This window comes from Tigriopus californicus, chromosome 11 (genome assembly GCF_007210705.1).
Source record: "Tigriopus californicus strain San Diego chromosome 11, Tcal_SD_v2.1, whole genome shotgun sequence".
NCBI classification, from domain to species: domain Eukaryota; kingdom Metazoa; phylum Arthropoda; class Copepoda; order Harpacticoida; family Harpacticidae; genus Tigriopus; species Tigriopus californicus.
In genome coordinates this window covers 7484076-7503681 of record NC_081450.1, presented here as the reverse complement: position 1 = coordinate 7503681, position 19606 = coordinate 7484076, and the positions used below count along the sequence as shown (strand labels likewise).

General features: G+C 41.3%; 2 protein-coding genes across 3 annotated transcripts; one reads left to right on the top strand and one right to left on the bottom strand.

The window, feature by feature from the left end:
- The first annotated feature begins 5835 nt into the window (after positions 1-5835).
- LOC131890740 (uncharacterized) lies at positions 5836-6665 on the top strand. Its single transcript, XM_059240148.1, has 2 exons — positions 5836-6120; positions 6273-6665. Exons 1-2 carry the CDS (start codon positions 5836-5838, stop codon positions 6663-6665), a joined length of 678 nt encoding a protein of 225 aa, XP_059096131.1.
- Positions 6666-9908: 3243 nt separating this feature from the next.
- LOC131889948 (serine/threonine-protein kinase VRK1-like) lies at positions 9909-15870 on the bottom strand. 2 transcript variants are annotated; one of them, XM_059239179.1, is made up of 8 exons: positions 15732-15870; positions 14724-15269; positions 14322-14647; positions 14163-14245; positions 13921-14087; positions 13043-13164; positions 12704-12971; positions 9909-12496 (listed from the first exon to the last, which is right to left on the bottom strand). In XM_059239179.1, exons 2-8 carry the CDS (start codon positions 15198-15200, stop codon positions 10628-10630), a joined length of 3312 nt encoding a protein of 1103 aa, XP_059095162.1. In that variant the 5' UTR covers positions 15201-15269; positions 15732-15870; the 3' UTR covers positions 9909-10627. The 2 variants fall into 2 exon arrangements, with proteins under 2 accessions (XP_059095162.1, XP_059095161.1); XM_059239178.1 differs by having other exon boundaries at positions 15679-15765.
- Between the last annotated feature and the right edge of the window lie 3736 nt (positions 15871-19606).

Below are 19606 nucleotides of genomic sequence, written 5' to 3'. Positions count from 1 at the left end.
AACGGTAAAAAAAACAGGCCATTTTATTTGAGCCCAATTACTATTAAAACTGAGGTATGATATTTGCAATTGCATAGCACCTGCTTAATATTAATTCATGAAATTTGTATTCATATTATTTTGATTCAAAATTTTATTGCTCGATTTTGGCTCTTTAGGTGTGTTTGAAGTGTCATTTTATACTCTCTTGAACAACAGCAACTGCCCTTTTTTATCAAATTAAAGTGTTTTTCGTAATTGTCTGAAAGTAAGCACGTCATTAAACACATTGTATGCATAGTTGAAACTTGCCTAAAAACTTTTCTAATACCCTGTATTGGAAACCAATCAAAAAGTGTAGAAATATTCTCATTTTTAAACTTCAAATATTGGGCAAGATATTTGACATTTTGTGTTTACTAATTTTCAAAAGGTTATTCCCAAAAGGTTAAAACAAGGGTTTGAACAAGGAGTTTTCAACAGCAACATTCTAAAAAAGCATGAATTTGTTGAATGAACGAAGCATTAGATAAAGATGAAGCATAAACCTCGTTAAGGTTTGTGGCTAATAAGAATAGGCCTAGTATTAAGTTGTCGCAATCTCTTGAAAGCTTTTTGCTAACCTTACGCTGGTAAAGGCATTATTGATTGGTTCCTACTTTCCATCTGGATGAACAAACGTTTTCAAAAATAAGATTCCTACTCCGAGCTCACAAGGTCATTTCGTGCACTCATTCGCTATTATCTTTCTCTTTCTCATGCAAAGAAACAATGGAACGGACCATGACTCGCTCTCTATTCGTATCCCGCTTATCCTCATCTATTTTAAGGTGTGTCCAACTAGACATATCAACAGGTAGTTCTATGGTCTAAATTCGATTTTAAAGAATAAAAATGAAAATGTTTTATCTTTGGCAGCTGAGTGGTCTAATGTACCCGATTGAGGCACGACATGGTTCCCCAGAGGGCGTATGTTCGAATTCTGCCTTCGGAGAAACCTTTATTGTAACGGTTAGGCAGTAACTTGCGTTATCTCATTGGTGAAGTGTAAGATCAAAGAAAGAAAGCAAAATGGGTTGAAGTTCGATTTGAACGACAATGGTGCACTGATAATGCCATAATTGTCCATATTATATACCGTATTGTTGTTCGATCATTCCCCTCATTCCTTACGGAAGGGAATTCTCATATCAACAGCTAACCTATTTCAACAAGCAATGATCAAGGACATGCTTTTGGACATTGTCTTTTTTGATGGGTATTTTACAAATACTATGCAAACTAACTTTAGCAAACTAACTTTACGTTTCCTTTAAAAACTTCAAGGATTATACTTTGAGCATCAAATCAATTAATACATTTTTGGCATGTCATAAAATGTACGGTAAAGTATAGTATGAAGCATTAACATGCCCAAAAACACTTCATCGTATTGTATTCTTTTAACTGTAAGATTTCATTTGATAACCTAATGTATGCATTTTTATTTTCGAGATTGATGAAGAATTTCATTTTTCATTTTCAGAATAAAGATACTACTTATCATTAAGAACACTTAAAAATCAGGTTATATTCAAGTGTTACAAGGTCGCCATTAAATGGAGAACTCTTACAAAGCATATAATTCCATCAATATAGGTCATTAATATAGACTTATAGAGATGAGAGGTTTCTCAGAGGTTTACTTTGTCTACTTTGGGAGGTCTAGATTGGGTGTGAATGACGTTCCCAGTGTGAGAACTGAGAAGCATTGTTTCGTGACAAATGTACCAACTTACTCGAGTTCCTTGACAATGTTTTTCTTCAAGCAATACTAGTAATCAAAAGATATTGACTGATCGTGTTTTTGAACAATTCTACTCGGAAAATACCTCAGATTAGTATATTAATCCATTTAAAACCTACGAAGGGATAATGTTTTGAAAAACATAATGAATAGATTTTGGGAGTAACCTTAGTTACGTTTCCAAGTACAACTTTATCCAAATCCATTGAGCTAACAATAAGATATCGCGCTTTCAAAGATTGCCTTTGCATCAAATTTGACTACAAATTGCTCCGGTTATATCTTAAAGCAGTTGGCAAGAAATGTAATTAGCATTTTCTATGCCAAAAATGTAAATGAAAATATTTCACTTTTTTTGCAATATAACTTAAAACTTACTTAATGTCAACATTTCACAATTGTAATGCCATACTTGTCAATCGTAACTTTAATCAAGCTTGATCTTGAATTTTGACAAAAATCTATTGACATTGAATAAACACATCGCTAGAACGTAGATATTAATTATTGCAAAAAGTGACCAATTTGAAAATTAAACTGTCAAATATTTTAGGAACGTAATAGGACAGTGTAGCTTTTGGCACTTTAGAGAAATGAAAGGCAATTTTACATCTTTTGTAAGTTTGAAGTGACATCGTTTAGCTTTTAAAGAAAAAAAGTAATTTTTTTTACTAAAAAAAGTAATTATGAAGAAAATGGAAAAATACTCTTTCCTGCCGTGTCATTGAAAAAGACAATAATGTGCCTTGGAAACAACTTGAAACATAATTAGACCATTTTTCAATCTTTTAAGGTGTAAAACGCATCTTTGAAGTTGTAATAACTAAACATTTGTTAAGCAGAAGTTTATGACTTTGTACGTCAAAACATAGCTAAAAGTATGTTTACAAGGATTAACTACGTGTTTGGCAAGATAACATTTATCATGTATGTTGTCGAATATATTTCATACTTTACTACATCATATCGTACGATGTATTATATCATATACAATTCAACTCCTACTTGGCGTGAAAAGTTTGGTAATCATAAAAAGTGACTCTTCCTTCCTCTTTCTTTCCTTAATTTGAGTGACTTTCTATGGATCGGATCGCGAAAGGATTAGGTTAAACCTTTTGATACCCCTTAAAACGGTCACCCGGCCATGTCATTGACAGGATAGGAGTCAGGTAGCCATCATGTACGTGAATTCGTTTCCTTTGCGATGTACCCTCTCTTGCCTAGATATATACTACAATCACCTGACTAAGACAAGGCAATGGCGTGGACCAGATCATGAACACCTGGAAAATGGACTGGGTGCATGGATCTACAATTGGTATTCCTGAATGGAGAGGGCACATTGCGTTCTTCTTCAAATGAAATTGGTCATAAGTCGGTACAATTTCATATTTCAATATGAGACTCCTTAGAACGACTAGTTTAAACGACATTCCCTCTCAAGGTGCAAAAGATAAAAAGGGACATAGCTGGAGGAGTAAAAAAATAGTCAATTAAATTTGGGAAAACAGCGGCTAAAAAAGCTGGGAAAAATGGCGAAATAATGGATAAAATATGCTGAAAAAAAGCGCTGAGTGGTGTATTTCCAGAGTTTTAGGTACAAGAAGCTGGATTACCAATTTAAAACCTGTGGACATTAGGCAAACCACAACAGGCCCAAAAAAGGTGGCTAATTTGGAAATGGCTTTCCTAAAACTTTCAAAATTGAACAGTCTTCCCCTCAATGTGGTCAACCTGAAGAAATTGTTAGCAAATTACATGGAAGTTACTATTCCGACATTTAGGCAAGTGCTGGTACCAGCAAACAAACTTGCCAGCCAATGCCAGTGATGCAAGATTGGCGTTTCGAACTGGTTTTTAAAGAAGCTGACTTTTCCTCATATGGCAATGTGAAACAAGGGTCAGCTTCTCAAAAACATGTTTGAAGCTCCAAACTTGCATTGCTGACACTGATACCAGCAAACAAAGGAACCTGCCAGAACTTGCCTAAACATCCCCATTGGTGATGTGAAGCTTTCCACCAATATCAGGTTCAAGTGGTCTTGGAAAGAAGGCTTCAATACATCAGAAAAGGAGAGCAAGACATAGCTAAGTACCTTTACAAAGCGTTTTGTTCCACCCATAACTGCAGTTCTACGCCGTGTAGCTTTGAGCTTTGTTCCGACAACTCCCTAGCCATGGAGTATATCCTGGCTCACCCTGGTTTGAAAAGTTACAACTTGATATTGTCGTCTGCCATTTTTTTTGTTTTTTTTGTGTTTTTATGCTCTTGTAGCGTTGGAAAAGTGTGGAACAAAAAAAGACAAAAGAGTGCGAAAAGTGGACAAAATGTGTGAAATGGCAAATATTCTAAAAAAAAAAGAAAAATAGTGATTTAAGATTTTGTTTATCTTACATAGAGTTTTGTTTTTTTTTAGTTTAATTGCACCATACTTACAGCTTGCATAAGGATTGGTAGTAACGTGCTTGATAGTCATTAATGAACGTAAATGTTACATTACTTAACTTGAATCATCAATCAGTTCCTTTTTTGGCACTAAATAAATCATTTGATATGTTATTCTTGCATTGATTCAGAAAAGGTACTCTTTATATTTTTACATAAGGAGCCATTAGTTTTTGAGATGTGAAAAAGATAATCAAAACAAAACAAGGTTTAAGATAATTCATCTTTAGTTTGATCAAAACATTTTTGTACAATAATATGATGGGGAATTGTTGATAGGCCATCAAGCAAGTAGTATAAAATTCCTTGCTTAATTTTCATTTGAATGTCATCAGTATTAGGAGTTTTAACCATGAAGGGTATTTCATACTTCCCAGAAACCCAATGTGTTTTCTCAATTCTTAAATTGTTGTATCTCGACCCAAACGCCCCCGTCGATTTTCTAGGCGTTCATCATGAAATCAACACAAAAGAAATGCATCAGTTGCATGCCCCATAGAAGAAATGGACCTGGAATTGCTATTAACATCAATTTCAAAGTCCATGACAATCACAAACGCGCAATGTCTTAATTTGAAGGTCAGATTTTGCTTGCTTTGCTTTATTGAGGATGAATCAAAATTTATTAGAAGGGAACCAAGAGAGTCAAGTTTGTTTCGGCAGACATATTCCTGCTTAGTTTATAGATATAATTTCAAGGGCTTACGTCGATTCTTTTTGTTTCTATTTTTGCTTTGGCTCTTTGGGCAGATTGTTGTGATATTGAAAAAAATACTCCGTTCCTCCTTTTCACATAAATTGACGTGAAAGCATTAGGCTGAAAGATCATGATGCAATTTTGATTTCTTTGAACTTCTTTAGCTATAAACCTAAACCTCCAAGCATTTTTAACCAATATGCCTTTGAAACAATGCAAAATTGCATTAAAAAAGGACGAATGTTAAAAGATCACAACCAACGAGCTCCGTGATCAAACTTTTCAATAATTGAAAGAGTTGTGTTACAAAATCTGGTGTATCTATGACTACATATTTCTATTACGTCTCAATCTCAAAAAATGTTTGTAGAAACAAGCTTGGCGCACGTTGCCCATTTGTATACTTGTGCTACATTGAATCAAGTCAGGTACTTCTTTTTTGCGACGGTTTGAATCACTTCATATCCTCTCTTTGAGTTTATGATTTTCAATCTTGTCCTTCACATTAGTGGGTCAAACATCAAATGTCTAGAAAGTAGACAATACAGGACATCAAGTTGGCGTCCATGATGATCCTGTTGCAGGGAGAGGGGGACAAATGATCATTGGAGCGTATGTACGTACGACTCGTATATTCCCCACATTTTTGAGCAATGGAACATTCCTCGGTGGATCTCAGAGGATTGAAATTTCTGGCCTACTCAAAGCAAGGGACGAGGTGAGAACTTGAGAAGGGAATAATAGCTTTAAGTTGGGACATTGTACAGTATGTCTGGAAAGTCGGCGGAATGTTTTTTGATCGAATTTGTGACATTTAATAGACATTTTTTCGCCGATTGCTTTGCAAAATAGGTTGCTTTATTCTTCCGCTTTAATTTGCATGGTCTTGGTCAGCTCTGGCTGTTTTCATTCCGAAGAAAAACAAGAATGGAAGAAGTGCGGAAAAAGATTGCCTCGCACATTGATGCCGGAGATGCTGTGAAGGATATCGCAGAGCGCTTCATGGTCTCCAAGAGCACAGTGTACAAAGTCAAGAGCCTGTATAACGTGTCCAAGGACTTCTCCAATCGACCCAGGAGTGGAAGACCTCGCACAGCTCACACAGAAGGCAATATCAAGGCCGTGAAGGATGCCATTGATGACAACCCGAGGAACAATATCCGGAAGCTCGCCAGGGAGCTCAACATTGACAAGACAGCCATCTCCACGATCGTGAGGAAGGACTTGGGCCTCAAGCCGAGGGCCTGCGCCAAATTTCAAGGTCTGACAGGTCTGCAGAGGCAGAAAGGCTGGACAGGTGCAAGAAGCTCCTTAACGAGTGCAAAAGACACACTGGTCTGGTTCTCATCTTCTCTGATGAGAAGATATTTACTGTGGACGCCATCAGCAACAGCAGGGCGACCCGGTACATCGCCAAGAGGCCTGAGGACGTGGATCCATGGATTAAGTACGTGGGCAACACTGAGCACCCGGCCAGTGTCATGATGCTGGGAGCTGTCGGTTCAGATGGGAAAGCCTTTCTCGCAACCTGGGTCAAAGGTACTGTGGACACTGCCAAGTACAAGAACTTGCTCGCTAACAATGTCTTCCCAGCATTGAACAGGACCTATGGCATCGGGAAGTGGACCTGGACCCAAGATGGGGCACCTGCCTATACCTCCAAGGCCTACATCAGCATAATGCTAGGGTCCAAGGGATTCTGGCCCAAGGAACTTTGGCCTCCCAAATCCCCGAACCTAAACCCCTTGGACTTCTAGATGTGGAGGGCCCTGGAGAAGAGGGCCTGTGCTGCTTACCACAGCAATGTTGATTCGCTGAAGTCTTCAGTTAACAAGGAGTGGGCCAACGTGGGCACCAACCTGCTGAAGTCCGTCTGCAGCAGCTTCAGGTCCAAGCTCGAGCTCTGCATTGCTGTTGCGGGGGCATATTTGAAGAAAAAAACTAGTCTACATATGTGTATGGAGATATGTTTATGAAGAAAATTTTCAATAATTTATAGTTTAACGCATTTTATAAGCATTTTCATACAAAGTACAAAATTTTCCGCGGACTTTCCAGACACACTGTAGTACCTGACCTGAGTTGACGTTCCCGAATGGCAGAGCACCGTATCAGGTTGGATTGTTAATAAGTACTTACACTCTATGGGCTAAGAAATTCGTCCCATCACAAAACGATATCCAATCTCATTTCACTTCATTCGAAAGAGATACATGTTTTAGGTATTGATCCCATTGGGAGACATTACTAGTCAGTATCGATCAGTTTGCGCAACCGGTACTAAAAACCTTGATCAAGGTTCACTAGATCTAAAAATAACGTTCCCCTTCGATTTCATTTCCAACGATTGTTAAGGCCCAATTCGTAGCCAAGCCATTCCGGAACACTGCTTAGAGGGATAGCAAGTTTGTGGGAAGACAATTTGAAACTCATTATGGAGGTAAAAAGGCTAGAATTTCGCCTATTTGAAAGTTCTTAAACCCAATCACAAAGTTCCAATTAAAATCACGAACAAATGAGCACTGGTTTTTTGATTGAAGATTTTGGTTTCAATCTAAACAAAGTCTGTAATAAATTCTTATGAAATATCGTGCAATGATCAATCGTTTTTTTGATCAAGCATGTAGAGACGCTAAATCTTTGTAGTGTAAACTAGGGCTTCTACTAGAAAGCCCTAGCGTAACCGGAACAGGCATCATCATTCTCATCATTCATGAGGTCAACTTCCTCACTTTTATGAGCCGAAAATGGGGTCGTTTCAATGCACCCCTACCATTAATCGCAAATTTAAACCTCAATTTAAGAGGTTATCAAATGTAATTGCCGAGTTTTGATGATATTTGGTAATTGCTAAATAATTGCTGTAATCAATGGACTGAGGTAATTATGACTTTTCTATTTCATTGGTGAATAAACCATGTCATGAAATCAAATAATCACCTGACCACTCCGGATTCCATGCCTAGTAGAGTCATTGTCGAAGAAATCTTGAAAACAAAAAATGCAATTCTTTGCCAATAATTTTGAATGAAATTTAAGAAGCAGAAAGCAGACGACAACTCAGGCAGAGGAACAAGGAACTTTGAGATTGTGAAAGCCATGGGCAGAGCCAGGGGCAGGGCAAAGCGCCTTGGAATATGCTAGCTAGTAGTGCTGGGGCGAGTCCGGACTCGATTATTTTAGAAAGGACTTGAGTCTTGACTGGCCAAAAAAAATCAAGGATTTTTTTCGTTCAATTTCGCAAGACGAGTCTTTTTGCTTGACCTGACTCTAGAAAAAACTCGAGTCCGGGAAAAAGTAAAAAAATCAAAGGACTCGTACAAGTTTGACTTTTACCGGAATCGCCCAAGCACTAGGAGTTAGCCCCGCTCAAAAAGTGAGCAATGGGATCAAATGAATAATCACCAATTCATATTTTTAGTGGCATATGGCATGACTATCGGAACATCAGAAACCCGTAAGCTAGTCATAAGAATTAACCCTGATTTTTCTTCGATCAAACCAGGGTTGCTTTTTCAGTCAAAGTTAACCTTTTACCTTATGATGGAAAGGGTGGTGCTTTGACTTTCCTAGCCGTCTGGCAATCTTGATTTTGAACATTTATTTGATCCCATCACTGGTAAACACTGGCCCTGGCCGGCTGTGCTTCATATATATACTCAGTACTTCACCTAAGCCAAGGCCTGGCCGTTTGATCTCCTTTTGATCAGACAGGACAATTGTGACTTAACATTTTTCCCTTGTCAAAATGTGGGTGTTGAAGCGATAAGTGTTGATCAACGTTTACTTTTTTATTGTAAATTGACGGAATAGTTGCTGTTATTTTCATGTATATATATGTGCAGGACTGAAAAGCTCTCCATGTCTATTTTTTAGTAATATAGAGAAACACGTAAGACATGACTGGTCAGATTAACTAGTTTAACCGCTGCAATAAAGTAATGACTTTTGGACATTCTCAACGAATTATTTTGCAATTTATGGCCGAACGCTACCCAACCGTTACACACCCTAGCAGCCCTTGTTTTTTTGGAACTGCATAGTTCTAACTAGCAACTAATTTCATAGCTCTAGTTTATCCTCTATTGATCACCATTGTCGCTTGTAAGATTTGAATAATGTTTCGGACCAAGGGTTTGTCTTAATTTTTTTATAATCTTTTATTGCGACTCTTGGTCATGTCAAATCTATTAATGTTTTAGAAAATTCCAAATTGATGAATGGTAAGAGACGTGACGAAGTGGTTACCGCAGTTTCCTAATATGAGAGGTCCCTGGTGGATAAACGTTATTCTCCACCGATTAGTTGGCGGTGCTCATTTTTCAATTTGTGGCAAAATGGTTTAGATGGAGACTTTAAGGGTGATCAATATCGTGTTAGGTTAGGTTGGGTTAGGTTAGGTAAGGTTAGATTAAGATTTAAAAAAGTAGCACCGCCTACTAATCGGTGGAGAATAACGTTTACCGCTAGCTTCGCTGGCCGGGCAAAGATCACCCCTCTGACCCTTGGACCCAAAATACAAAAAAAGTTGTGAAAATGGAGGTTAAGAAACACCATAGCCGTTTTTAAACAAGTTTTTGAGATTGATCGAGTGAGGGAATACTTTTGAAAAAAAAGTGGTCATAAATGTCCATTTGCCCTTACATGACTCAGCAACGTAAATATCAAAATTCGTGGTCACTCACTTTTTCATTTGAAGTCTTTTTCATCATGAACATCTTAGGAGGCCGCTATGGAGGCCTTCAGAGTGCGTTTGCAATCCAATAAATTGCTTACGTTGTCTTATAGACTTTTTTTAAGTTGGAATTTGTTTCTCATGGTCCACCTCGAAATAGAAATTGAACGGGACAAAACACCGAAGTCCGAGTTTCTTTTGAGTTTAAAAGCGACGGAAATTGCTCCCAATAACGACGCGTTGGTCTAAAACTTTGACACCGCCTACAAACAACAAGCCCGTGTACATAACAGCCAGTATATATAACAAACAACCTTGCCGCCTACCCAATTGTAACAATTTATTTTTCTGCGAGAAAAAAAGCCGTGTAGTAACAAATGCATCAATGCCAATACAATAATGTTTCATTTGACCCTTGAACAAACCATCTGGTTGACCTCGATTCGCTGACCTTCAAATATGGTGAGCCCTGTCCGATCCAGGGAAACACGTGCTTGATTTTAGAGAGGGAGGGGGGGTAGGGAAGGGGGTAGTAGAACTTGGTATTACAACATAGGCAAGGGTGGGTTGTGTTGTGTTGGTTGATTGGTGGATAGGTGGGTGGTTCCTTGATTTCTTGTTCAAATTGAACAATATCAGAATTGGTTATCAATCATTGCTGCTTGTATTTTACATTGAATGTGACAATAAAGACCTTGATTTAAATGACGATCATAAAAAACTTGTCGGATAAGAATTGCTAAATGATGCGGCTGGTTGTTTAGGAAGTGGGAAATCTCCGTGAAGGAAGCCAAATTACAGTAATATCACGAAATCAATAATCTGGTTAGAACATCATCATCGTTGTACATGAACGAAGGTAAAAAATGTCACAGCCATTTTTGATCAAAAAAGGAGTTGCTTTGCGTAACACGAGAAATTAAGTGATGGCTAAAAGAATTTGGGTCTCCTAACGTGGCCTCAAGGCGACCAAGGGAGCCAGAGGGGTGTCACAAAACTGAGCTGTTTGGTACTTTCCAATACTATTTCGATTACATTGGACGATTATTTCCGTTTCTTGCGCTTGATTATGCCTCCAGACCTGGTGGTTCTCAATGCGATTGAGGAAGCCGAACGCTCGGTGAGAAGGGCCGATTGGCCGGTGGGTTGAGCCTTGGCCTCAGCCTTTTTGATCTTTTTTGCCTTTCGTTTAGCTTTCTTGGCCGCTTTCCTCGCTGCCCTGCTTTTCAAAGTGCGGCCATTTTTGGTGCAAAACGCATTGTCTACAGCTCCAGCGACCTCGTTCACGGCACTCTTGTTTGGTCTCTCCGATGTTTCTTGGGTCAATTTTTTGGATTTCGGCTTCTTGGATGCTCGCAGGGGCTCAAGATCCGAATCGTCCTCATCTAGTATCTTGGAGATTTTCCGCTCTTTGGCCTTTATCTTTTTCACCTTGACACGCTTACGTCGGATTGGCGGTTCATTTTGTGTTGAAACACTCTGGTCTTGGTTCTTCTCTTCCACGGAGCCGTCCACTCTATGGAAAACCAAATCCCCTTCGATGGCCTCATCCGCAGCACGGGACGTTTGGGTTGGGAAGAGACTCTGGTTGAAGATCTTGTTCTTCACCCCACTCATAAGCAATTGATCAAACAAGTCGTCGTTGTTGGGACTCTCGATGGAGAGAGTCCGTGACTTTTTCTGGGGTGGAGGTGGCGTGACGAATCCATCCTCAATGTCAGGAGAAATGGCTCGCTTCTTGGAGCGAGCCACGCGGGGCTCTTTAGCCAGGATCGGTGGTTCGTCCCATTGATGGCTGCTTTCCAGGTGGGAATGCTCAGGTTCGGGTGAGTTGGCACTGGATTCGCCCCGAGAATCGAGCAAATCTGGGGAACGACCCCGTTGAGGATCATCTTCAGGGAAGGGACCGTCTTTCGGACCAGAGGGTCTAGTTTCAGCGAATGCGGTCTTGGTAAGATTACGTCGCCACCAAGTCGACTTTTTGGACACGGGCAAAGACGAAGACGAGGAGTCTTTCGACTTTGATCGTGTCTTTCTTGGCGATGGTTTGGATGGCGTGACACTAGATTCCCGTTGTCGATCAACGATCTTTTGCTCACTTGGAAACCCGTGGAACTCTTCAAGATCCGTGTCTCCTTGTGTTTCTATTGTTGCATTAAGCTGCCAAGTTTCTTTGGATTGCTTGGACTTTCGACCCCGATTGGTTGTACACATAGCAGACTGCCAAGCAACCTTATCGGGAGGAGAGTCTTTGTTCCGAATGGGTTGAGCTTCGTTTTGGATGGATATTCGCCTTGGGCCACCCTTGACGCCTTTGGGCGTGGTCGTGCTATTTTTGGGAATATGAGTGCTCCCATTGGATGCTAAAGAACATTCGTTTAACTCTTGGGTGACTTTCTTCTTGGCCGCCATCGCCTCGAACTTCTTGAGAGCCTCTCGCTGTTGAACCAGGTTGATGTCTTCCTTCAAAATGGAGCGCAGCGATTTGGCATCCACGGCTCCGTTCTCTTTGCCTGGATTCTCGTTCATCCTGGGCTTGACATCAAGATTGCGAGCGGGGACCGTCGCCTTGGAATTAGTGGAACATTTCCGCAGAGGACTGAGTCGACCTTTCACGTTTCGACGGCTGACAGGGGACTTGTTTGAGCTAGGACAGACACCGGGCGAACGTTTCTTAGCAGGGGAACCGCGGGGTCGATATTCTTCATCATCGCTAGGTTCGTGGGAGTCATCGTCTTCACTTTCCAGAAAAGCGTCTTCATCCGACGAAGGCTCAGGCGTAATGGGAATATCATAGTCAACGGATATCCGCCTGGAGCGCATGGCAATCACTTCTTCCATGGCTGGGGTCAGAGGATTGGGTGTGAGATCCCAAACCACGGAGTTGTTTCTTTGGATGCTGTTTTTTCTCCCCTGAAAGAGTGATTGAATTTGAAATCAAAGATCCCCCCAATCGTTCAACATGAGGCGTTTCTATGGTAAGAGGTAGATAGAGATAATAATACTAGATAATTGTGCTCATTTAGGAGATCAATCCCCAGGTCAACTTCCTAACAATGTGTTGCTACAGATCTCTTGGTCGAGGTTCTCTTTTTCATTGATAGCCTTTTTAGTTATTACCGTCAAATGGTGAAGCTGTTGTTGCCAGGACATGTGCTGTCGTTCGGTTTCTCGCTCTTCCAGCCTTTGAATGAGCGCTTGCATGGCTGGGGTGGGATTCTCCAGACTTTCGGCCTGCTTCCTCTCGTCCAAGGCTTTGAGCTGAAGCGCCAAGGGGTTCTGACTTTCGCTCTCAGATTGGCGAGATGCCTGACGAATGAGCATCTCCGGATCTGAGCACAGCACCTTTTCCCAGCACCAATTGTTCATTTCCTCCGTTTCTCCCGATCTGTAAGCAAACCCAAGCAATGCAAACATAGAATCAAGATTGAAATGCGAACTTGAGAGCTGGTCTCTTACCTGGTGACAGCTCCTGACTCGATCCCCATGAGCGACTCCAAGGTAGGTGAGGGTGGCTGATTGGCGGCCACACCTTTGGATTTGCCACGTGTGTTTCGTTTCCGTACTTTGCTGGCGTGACCCTGCAAGATTCAACGAGAGCTCGAAATCAGCCATTTTCAAGTCATACCCCTCCCCCCAGAGTCTCGACAGACTTCCCCACCCCGCTTTGAAGTACCTAACCGGCCAAGTATAGCTATACATTGTGCGTGCACATATAATCTGAATCGGTATAACGCGAGGACAGGTTTGGCTTTACGTACGCTTGTATTTTCCGGGGGAAAACGGTCATAAATGAATACAATGGACCCAAACTAGGTCTAGTATAATTGAGAGGGTTGGTCAAGTCCGATCGAGCATATTCATTTTCGAGCCCGTTTCGTCTTGGTCTGTTGCGACTCGCGCTCCGCTCTTTTATCCAATAAGGCTTGCATAGCTGGGGTCGGGTTATCGAAAGCCGGAGAACTTTTTGAACCGGAAGCGCCGTTCGAGGCGGCCACCTGGTGCTTTCGAGGGGAGCTCCGTTTGGCCAAGGCCAAACCTCCTGTGGCTCTCTGGGCCGAGGACATAGCCTCCTCGCAGAATTCTTCGAGCTCGAGATTCTTCGTGGCCGGTCGTCCTTTTTTCTTGGCTTGTACGGCTGCCTTGGCCGCCTTGACAAAGGCTGGACTGGTTTGACAGCCAGCGTCCATCATGGTTGTAGCTGTACGCTTACTCACAATTTTCTTAACCGCAACTTTGGCCTTGACCGCGACTTTGGCTTTGGCCTTGGGGAGCGACGTTTTTTTAAGCGCCAAAGGTGAGGGCGAGGCTTTTTTAGCCTTCATGGGAGTACGCACCTTTTTGGTGGGGGAGGCTTTCTTAGCCGCGGCAAAATCGATCTTGCCGTCCAAGGGAAACTTTCTTGTCTTGAGCCCTTTCTTGAACATGTCCTTGCATCTTTCGTAATCCGGGGTTTCGTGGAACTCCAAGGCAATCACATACTGAAAAAAGTCCTCCAACTCGGCTGAAAAACCGGCAAAATCAAACAAAGTTATGATAGCACTTTCTTAAGAATGGTAAGTGTGAAATCATTACTGACCTGGGTATTCGTTCTCGCCGAAGCACTTTCCAAGAAAGGCGGAAATGTCGCCCAGACAATGCTTTTTCTGACCAAATACGTATCTAAAACAAAGCAATTTCTTGATGACTAGATGATGCATTGAAAACCATATTGAGGGCCAGGCTCGGCCCAACTCACTGAGGATTCGTTAAGTTATCCATCCATGGAAGATGACCGGACATCCAATGCACGAGGTTATAGCCTAAAATCTCGAGATCGCTGCGTCGCGAATGAGCCCCAATGTGGGCGTCGCGGGAAGTGTATTCGATGGTACCATCGTGAGCTTTGCGAGCGTCGGGCTTGTACTCCAAATGGACGCCTTCTCGTTGATATTTGGACACTAAGCCAAAGTCCACCAAATACACGTCGTGTTCTTTAGTGCGACCATAGCCGAGCAGCAAATTCTGGGCCTTGACATCATTGTGGACATAGCCGCGGGAGTGGATGTACTCCAAGACATCGATCTACAAGGAAACATGAATTTACACGTGCAACATGGACGGACTTGCTCAGACCGAACAAGGGCGGGGAATGACTTACGATCTTGATGGCTAGATTGAAAGCGGTCTGGAGCGAGAAAGGACGTTGGCCCGACTGGAAGACGTGCTCAAGGTCGCGTCCATAGCGGTCCATGACCAAAAATCGATAGCGATCATTCTTGAACTTGTGGCTGCCACTGCCCCGATGCACCGGCATGCCCAGCTGGGTCAAGCCCCGAGATTTCAGATACTGCATGACGTCGGCCTCCTGCGCGGCTCGAATGTAGAAGTTCATCTCGACAAACAACGGTCCGTTCTCGTGAGGCTCGATCTTCATGGCTAGTGGGGCATCCTCGCCCACGGGTCGATGCGTGTCCTCACTGCATAAATAGATTTCCCCGAAACCGCCCACGCCAATGGATTTGCCTAATCGCCAGGATTTCTTGGTCAGACCCGTCAGGATTTCCCCTTCGGGCAGGGCATCGGGCAAGCGATACCCATTGGCAGCTTTGCGATTCTTGGAGGCTTTGGGCGGCATACTCGTCCGTCTGGACACCCGCCCACCGGTGGGATGCTCGTGTCTTAAACCGAGGGAAGGCCAGGAGCTCTGAAATCAGGAAGACCATCCAATCAGGCGGCACCCAGGAGGAGCAACAGGATGGAGGATGGGGGGCGGGATTGGGGGCGGGATTACACCATGAGACTCCTGCCCGCCATTTTACTTGGTGGCTCCAAAGCTAGGAAGCAGATCATGAAGAGTGCCTTTGAGACAGTATCAGCAATAATCAATCAGTAGCCAGCACTACTGGCCAAATCGGATGAACCATGTGTGTGTCCATTATGGATTGGTGGGATGCATGGATGGATGGATGGAGGGAGGGAAGAGTACCAAGAGTACAGGGATGCATGGGCCTAAAGCCGCCCTCTTCGCCCGCCATTAGGCTGAGGGTGGTTCAGGAAAGGCGAGCAGGGGGACAAAATGGGGCTAGGAAACGCTAGACTCATTATATTATTACCGAGTACGGGACCCCCCAACCAAGTTCACAATCTAACGAACTTAATCCAATACCTTCAGAAGGAGCTCCAGAACAGCCGAAAACAACAACCAGCAGCAATGCAGAGATCAGCCAGTATTGCCAGTTTGAAAATCATCCTGAGGGCCAAATGATTCAGACGGGCATGCAATGCTGTAAGAAGATCTGTCAGATCGGAGAGCGCCACTGCTTGGGCCCCAGCATTTGGCATTCGAGATCAAACAAGAAATTGGAAATGGAACGACCCTTCCACCAACGGACCAATAATCCACAGATTCATTCACATGGTGCCAGCAAAAATATGACAAAACTTCGTTTCACACAGGTACAAAGACCAAATGGCCGAAATGAAGAAAGAGGCCAAGTAGAACGGTCATTCCCGTCATTCCCTCAGGACGCCACATCAAATCTGGCTGGCCCAATCTCAGATTGGCAACCTTAAGAGAGAGTATGAGGACGTGCCGGTGCTCAACACGATCTCTCGATCCCATTGCCGCTCTTGTCTGGCAGTCCTGGAGACACATTGGTCGATGAAATTATGATGGGCTTATTTTTCCCGCCTCGTTTTTTTTCCAAGAAACGACATTGAATGAATAGTTGCCGGATGGCAATTTTGGATGCCACTTTGATGCCAAATGGCAACTATTTACAGTCGACGGCACCTCAAATTGTGAGTAGCAGCTTTTCCTCTCATGGCATCTTTCTCTTGACCTGTGGCATTGCCACTAATATGGATTTTTTTTCTGGCAGCTTTAAATTGTTTTACTTTGAAATGCATAAAAAATGGCCTGTCGCATGTGAAAGAACACGACTATTTGGGAAAATATTTATGGCAACACCTTTGTTTCAAGGTTTGGATTCTAATCGTCTTGCTTGAACTTTTAAGCTCAGGTTTAAGAGATCTGAACCAGCATTTCTTGATAACCCTAGCACCAAAGTAAAACAAGCGAAGACGAAAAGATCGAGGAGTGTCTGATGAACCCTGTACAATACTTAACATTGGAATCCATGCCGTGCGATAGTATATCGTTCAGATTTGGCAACTATTTTTGTTCAGTACCGTCTATCTTGGCAATAATTTCACCTGCCGACAATTTTGGCAACTATGGATTCGGGACTGAGTGACCTGAGTGTCTCCAAGATGAACGTAACCGTTAGTAGAGATAGACTCAAACTTCGCATCATAACTCGACGAGTCAACATACTCGGTCAAAGCTCGACAAGGACAAGCCATCAAAAAAGTTGTTCGTCGCTCAAATGTCACTACTTCCCCTTATTTGTTGTTAATTTATATTAATCGGGAGGAGGCAGATTGAAAAGTAACTACTATCTTTGCACAATCCGATTCAAGATTGACATGGTTTTGCACTTGTAAATGTCAGGATGTACAAATTAAATTATGTTTCATATTTGAAAAACTGTAATCTTAATACTTTATATAATTTTTATTTGACTGAATTGCATTCTAGTGAAGCACAAACTGTATCTTGTTTTGTAATCTTTTGTCCAATGCAGAGCTGTATTCCATGAACTTCATGAGAATCATAACCAGCAACAAATGGCCCAAACAATCTAGCTAAAGGGCTACAGAAAGGGGGCAAACTTGGGATTAAACCCATGAACCTGAGCATACCTCGCTCACGCGTTAACAATTGAGCTATAAACATCTTACTGTATAGGAGTTTTTTTTATTAAGAGGTTGCATTAGTAACCTAATGCCCTTTATCCTTTTGTGTTTTGGCTCCCTGCTAAGTTTAGTCGACATAAAAAACATGCTATAATAATTCTATAGAATAATGTGCTCATAACGATATACAAGCACAAACGCAGTTTATGTTTACAGACATGGCATATTTTCTAAGAAATTCTGGCTGTTCTGCCAGAAAGTTTTACATTTCCTCACATTTCCAGCAGTATAAGAAGCAGTGTGAACAAAACAAGATTCATATCCTCAGGAGTTATGGGTTCAAACTAGCGACCCTGGATTCAGACACGCACGAGGTTTGACAAGTGGCTCCACTTAAAAAATGTAAACGATCAGAAGAACTAAAAAGTTTCCAAACAGATTTTGAATTGATGCGCTGTATAAGAAAGAGTACTATCATGAGAAGCATCGTTGAATATTGTCTTCAAAGACACTGCCAAATTTTATTTTATTCATGGATGTTTTGTATTGTTTCGAAGTCAGATGGCACCTCTCTCGCTTAGCCTGCCATATGATTTTGGGTGTCCCAATTGAGGGACATTCCCGCTCCGTTGTCACAGTCCAGCAGTAATTATGACCTCACCCTCGGGAATGACCGCAGATTCGCCTATTTAAGGTGTTAAAGCACCAACTCATGTTGTGATCTAATACCACAGAGAAGCTTGGACTTGCCTAGCCTGGAATTGAACTAGGATTCGCAAATTGGAAAGCGAATGCTCTGCCTACGGTACCCCAGCAAGCCTTTGATTCATGGATATTGCATTTTTGATAGTTACTAATATTTTTGTTACTCCCTAAGTCCTTTCTGAACCCATTTATTATAAGATTAGATTGCTATAATATCTCATTCGATTATTCAGATTAACATAACACATGTGAACTTCCTGGATCTATCAATAAACAAGTCCTTGCTACTTTACAATGTAAGTTGTTGAATATGGTTGTACTTTCTTTTTTGCCGTGCTTTAGTCCAACTTGAGACTGGTAGCATGTGAAAGATCAGTGTGACAACAACATTTTCTTGACAAATACCACATATTGCAATTCCAATGACAAAAAACACTCTTAACCCTGTGGAATGAGTTGGTTAAATCCATGGTGGATCAAATTTGTCAAACATGCTTTACCCTATTATGGGATGCAAACGTGTGAGCTCTTTTTAAAAACGACTGACTCTTATGGCTAGGAAAACGTATCTTATTTGTCTTTGCAACTGGTCAAACTTAGTTTAGCTACTTTTAGACTTAATAGACTGCAAAATGCAACTTTGACATTGTAATAACTATGCCATCTGTTGGATGAATGCAAATGAAATATCATGAAAAGTATCAACAATAATAATTGACTATGTTTTCTAAAATATTGCTTTTCAGTGAGGTTTAAATGCTTCAACTTTTTTATTCCTTCTATTTTAGCTGACCATATTTGCCATTGTGTATCACTGTTTACTTTAGTGTTTGCCATACTTATTCACTGAAATTACTAAGAGTTGTGATAAGGATGATTGTTATTGAAACCAAAGTCTGATCAGAAAAGTATGAGTTTACAACTTTGGTTTTCAATTATTGTGTAATCCGCACAGTGACACTGCCCTTTGCAGACTACATATCGTTATTTCTGATCATCTTGACCATGCATAATTACTGATTTGAGTTGAAAAATCTGATGAAATCAAGGAATTCAGTAAGATAGAGAATGTGAGGAACTGCTGGAAGTATTAAAAATCAGGACTGATTTATGATTTTCAATCAAACGAAAAAAGAGTTACAATAATGTTGTCCAAAATGAGTAATTCATTGCACAAACGTCACTCCAAAAAATGTAATGGGGTTGCTCTTCAGTTAATTTTCCCTAAAAGTGAGATAGGAAATATTTCAGGTTTTTTGCCCCATCAAAACCATGTTTGACAAAATTAGTGGTTTTTTTTTTGGTTTCAATTAGTCCTAAAATTTGAATGTTTCCTTTCAATATGATACACTAATGATGGCTGACTATGATATCAAAGCTTGACTTAATTATTCAAAATTTGTTGCCTTTTAATGTTTCGAGGAGTCTAGAATTCTTGAACCAGTAAATTTGCCTTGAATACGCAACAGCATTTTTTATCCTGATCTAAGTTCCTTGCGCAATTTTCAATTACTTAGTCCACCAGCAATAATAGCTCACCACGTCATTATTCCCATTCTTGGCTATGTTTCTTAGACA

What these genes read in the sequence shown, in the direction of transcription:
- LOC131889948 (XM_059239179.1), bottom strand. Translation starts at nt 15,200, where the DNA reads ATGCCGCCCAAAGCCTCCAAGAATCGCAAAGCTGCCAATGGGTATCGC. An exon ending in TCAATCTAGCCATCAAGATC is followed by an intron (nt 14,648 to 14,723) that starts GTAAGTCATTCC and finishes GTTTCCTTGTAG; the next exon opens with ATCGATGTCTTGGAGTACAT. An exon ending in AACAGCTTCACCATTTGACG is followed by an intron (nt 12,497 to 12,703) that starts GTAATAACTAAA and finishes TCACTCTTTCAG; the next exon opens with GGGAGAAAAAACAGCATCCA.
- LOC131890740 (XM_059240148.1), top strand. Translation starts at nt 5,836, where the DNA reads ATGGAAGAAGTGCGGAAAAAGATTGCCTCGCACATTGATGCCGGAGAT. An exon ending in AGACAGCCATCTCCACGATC is followed by an intron (nt 6,121 to 6,272) that starts GTGAGGAAGGAC and finishes TCTGATGAGAAG; the next exon opens with ATATTTACTGTGGACGCCAT.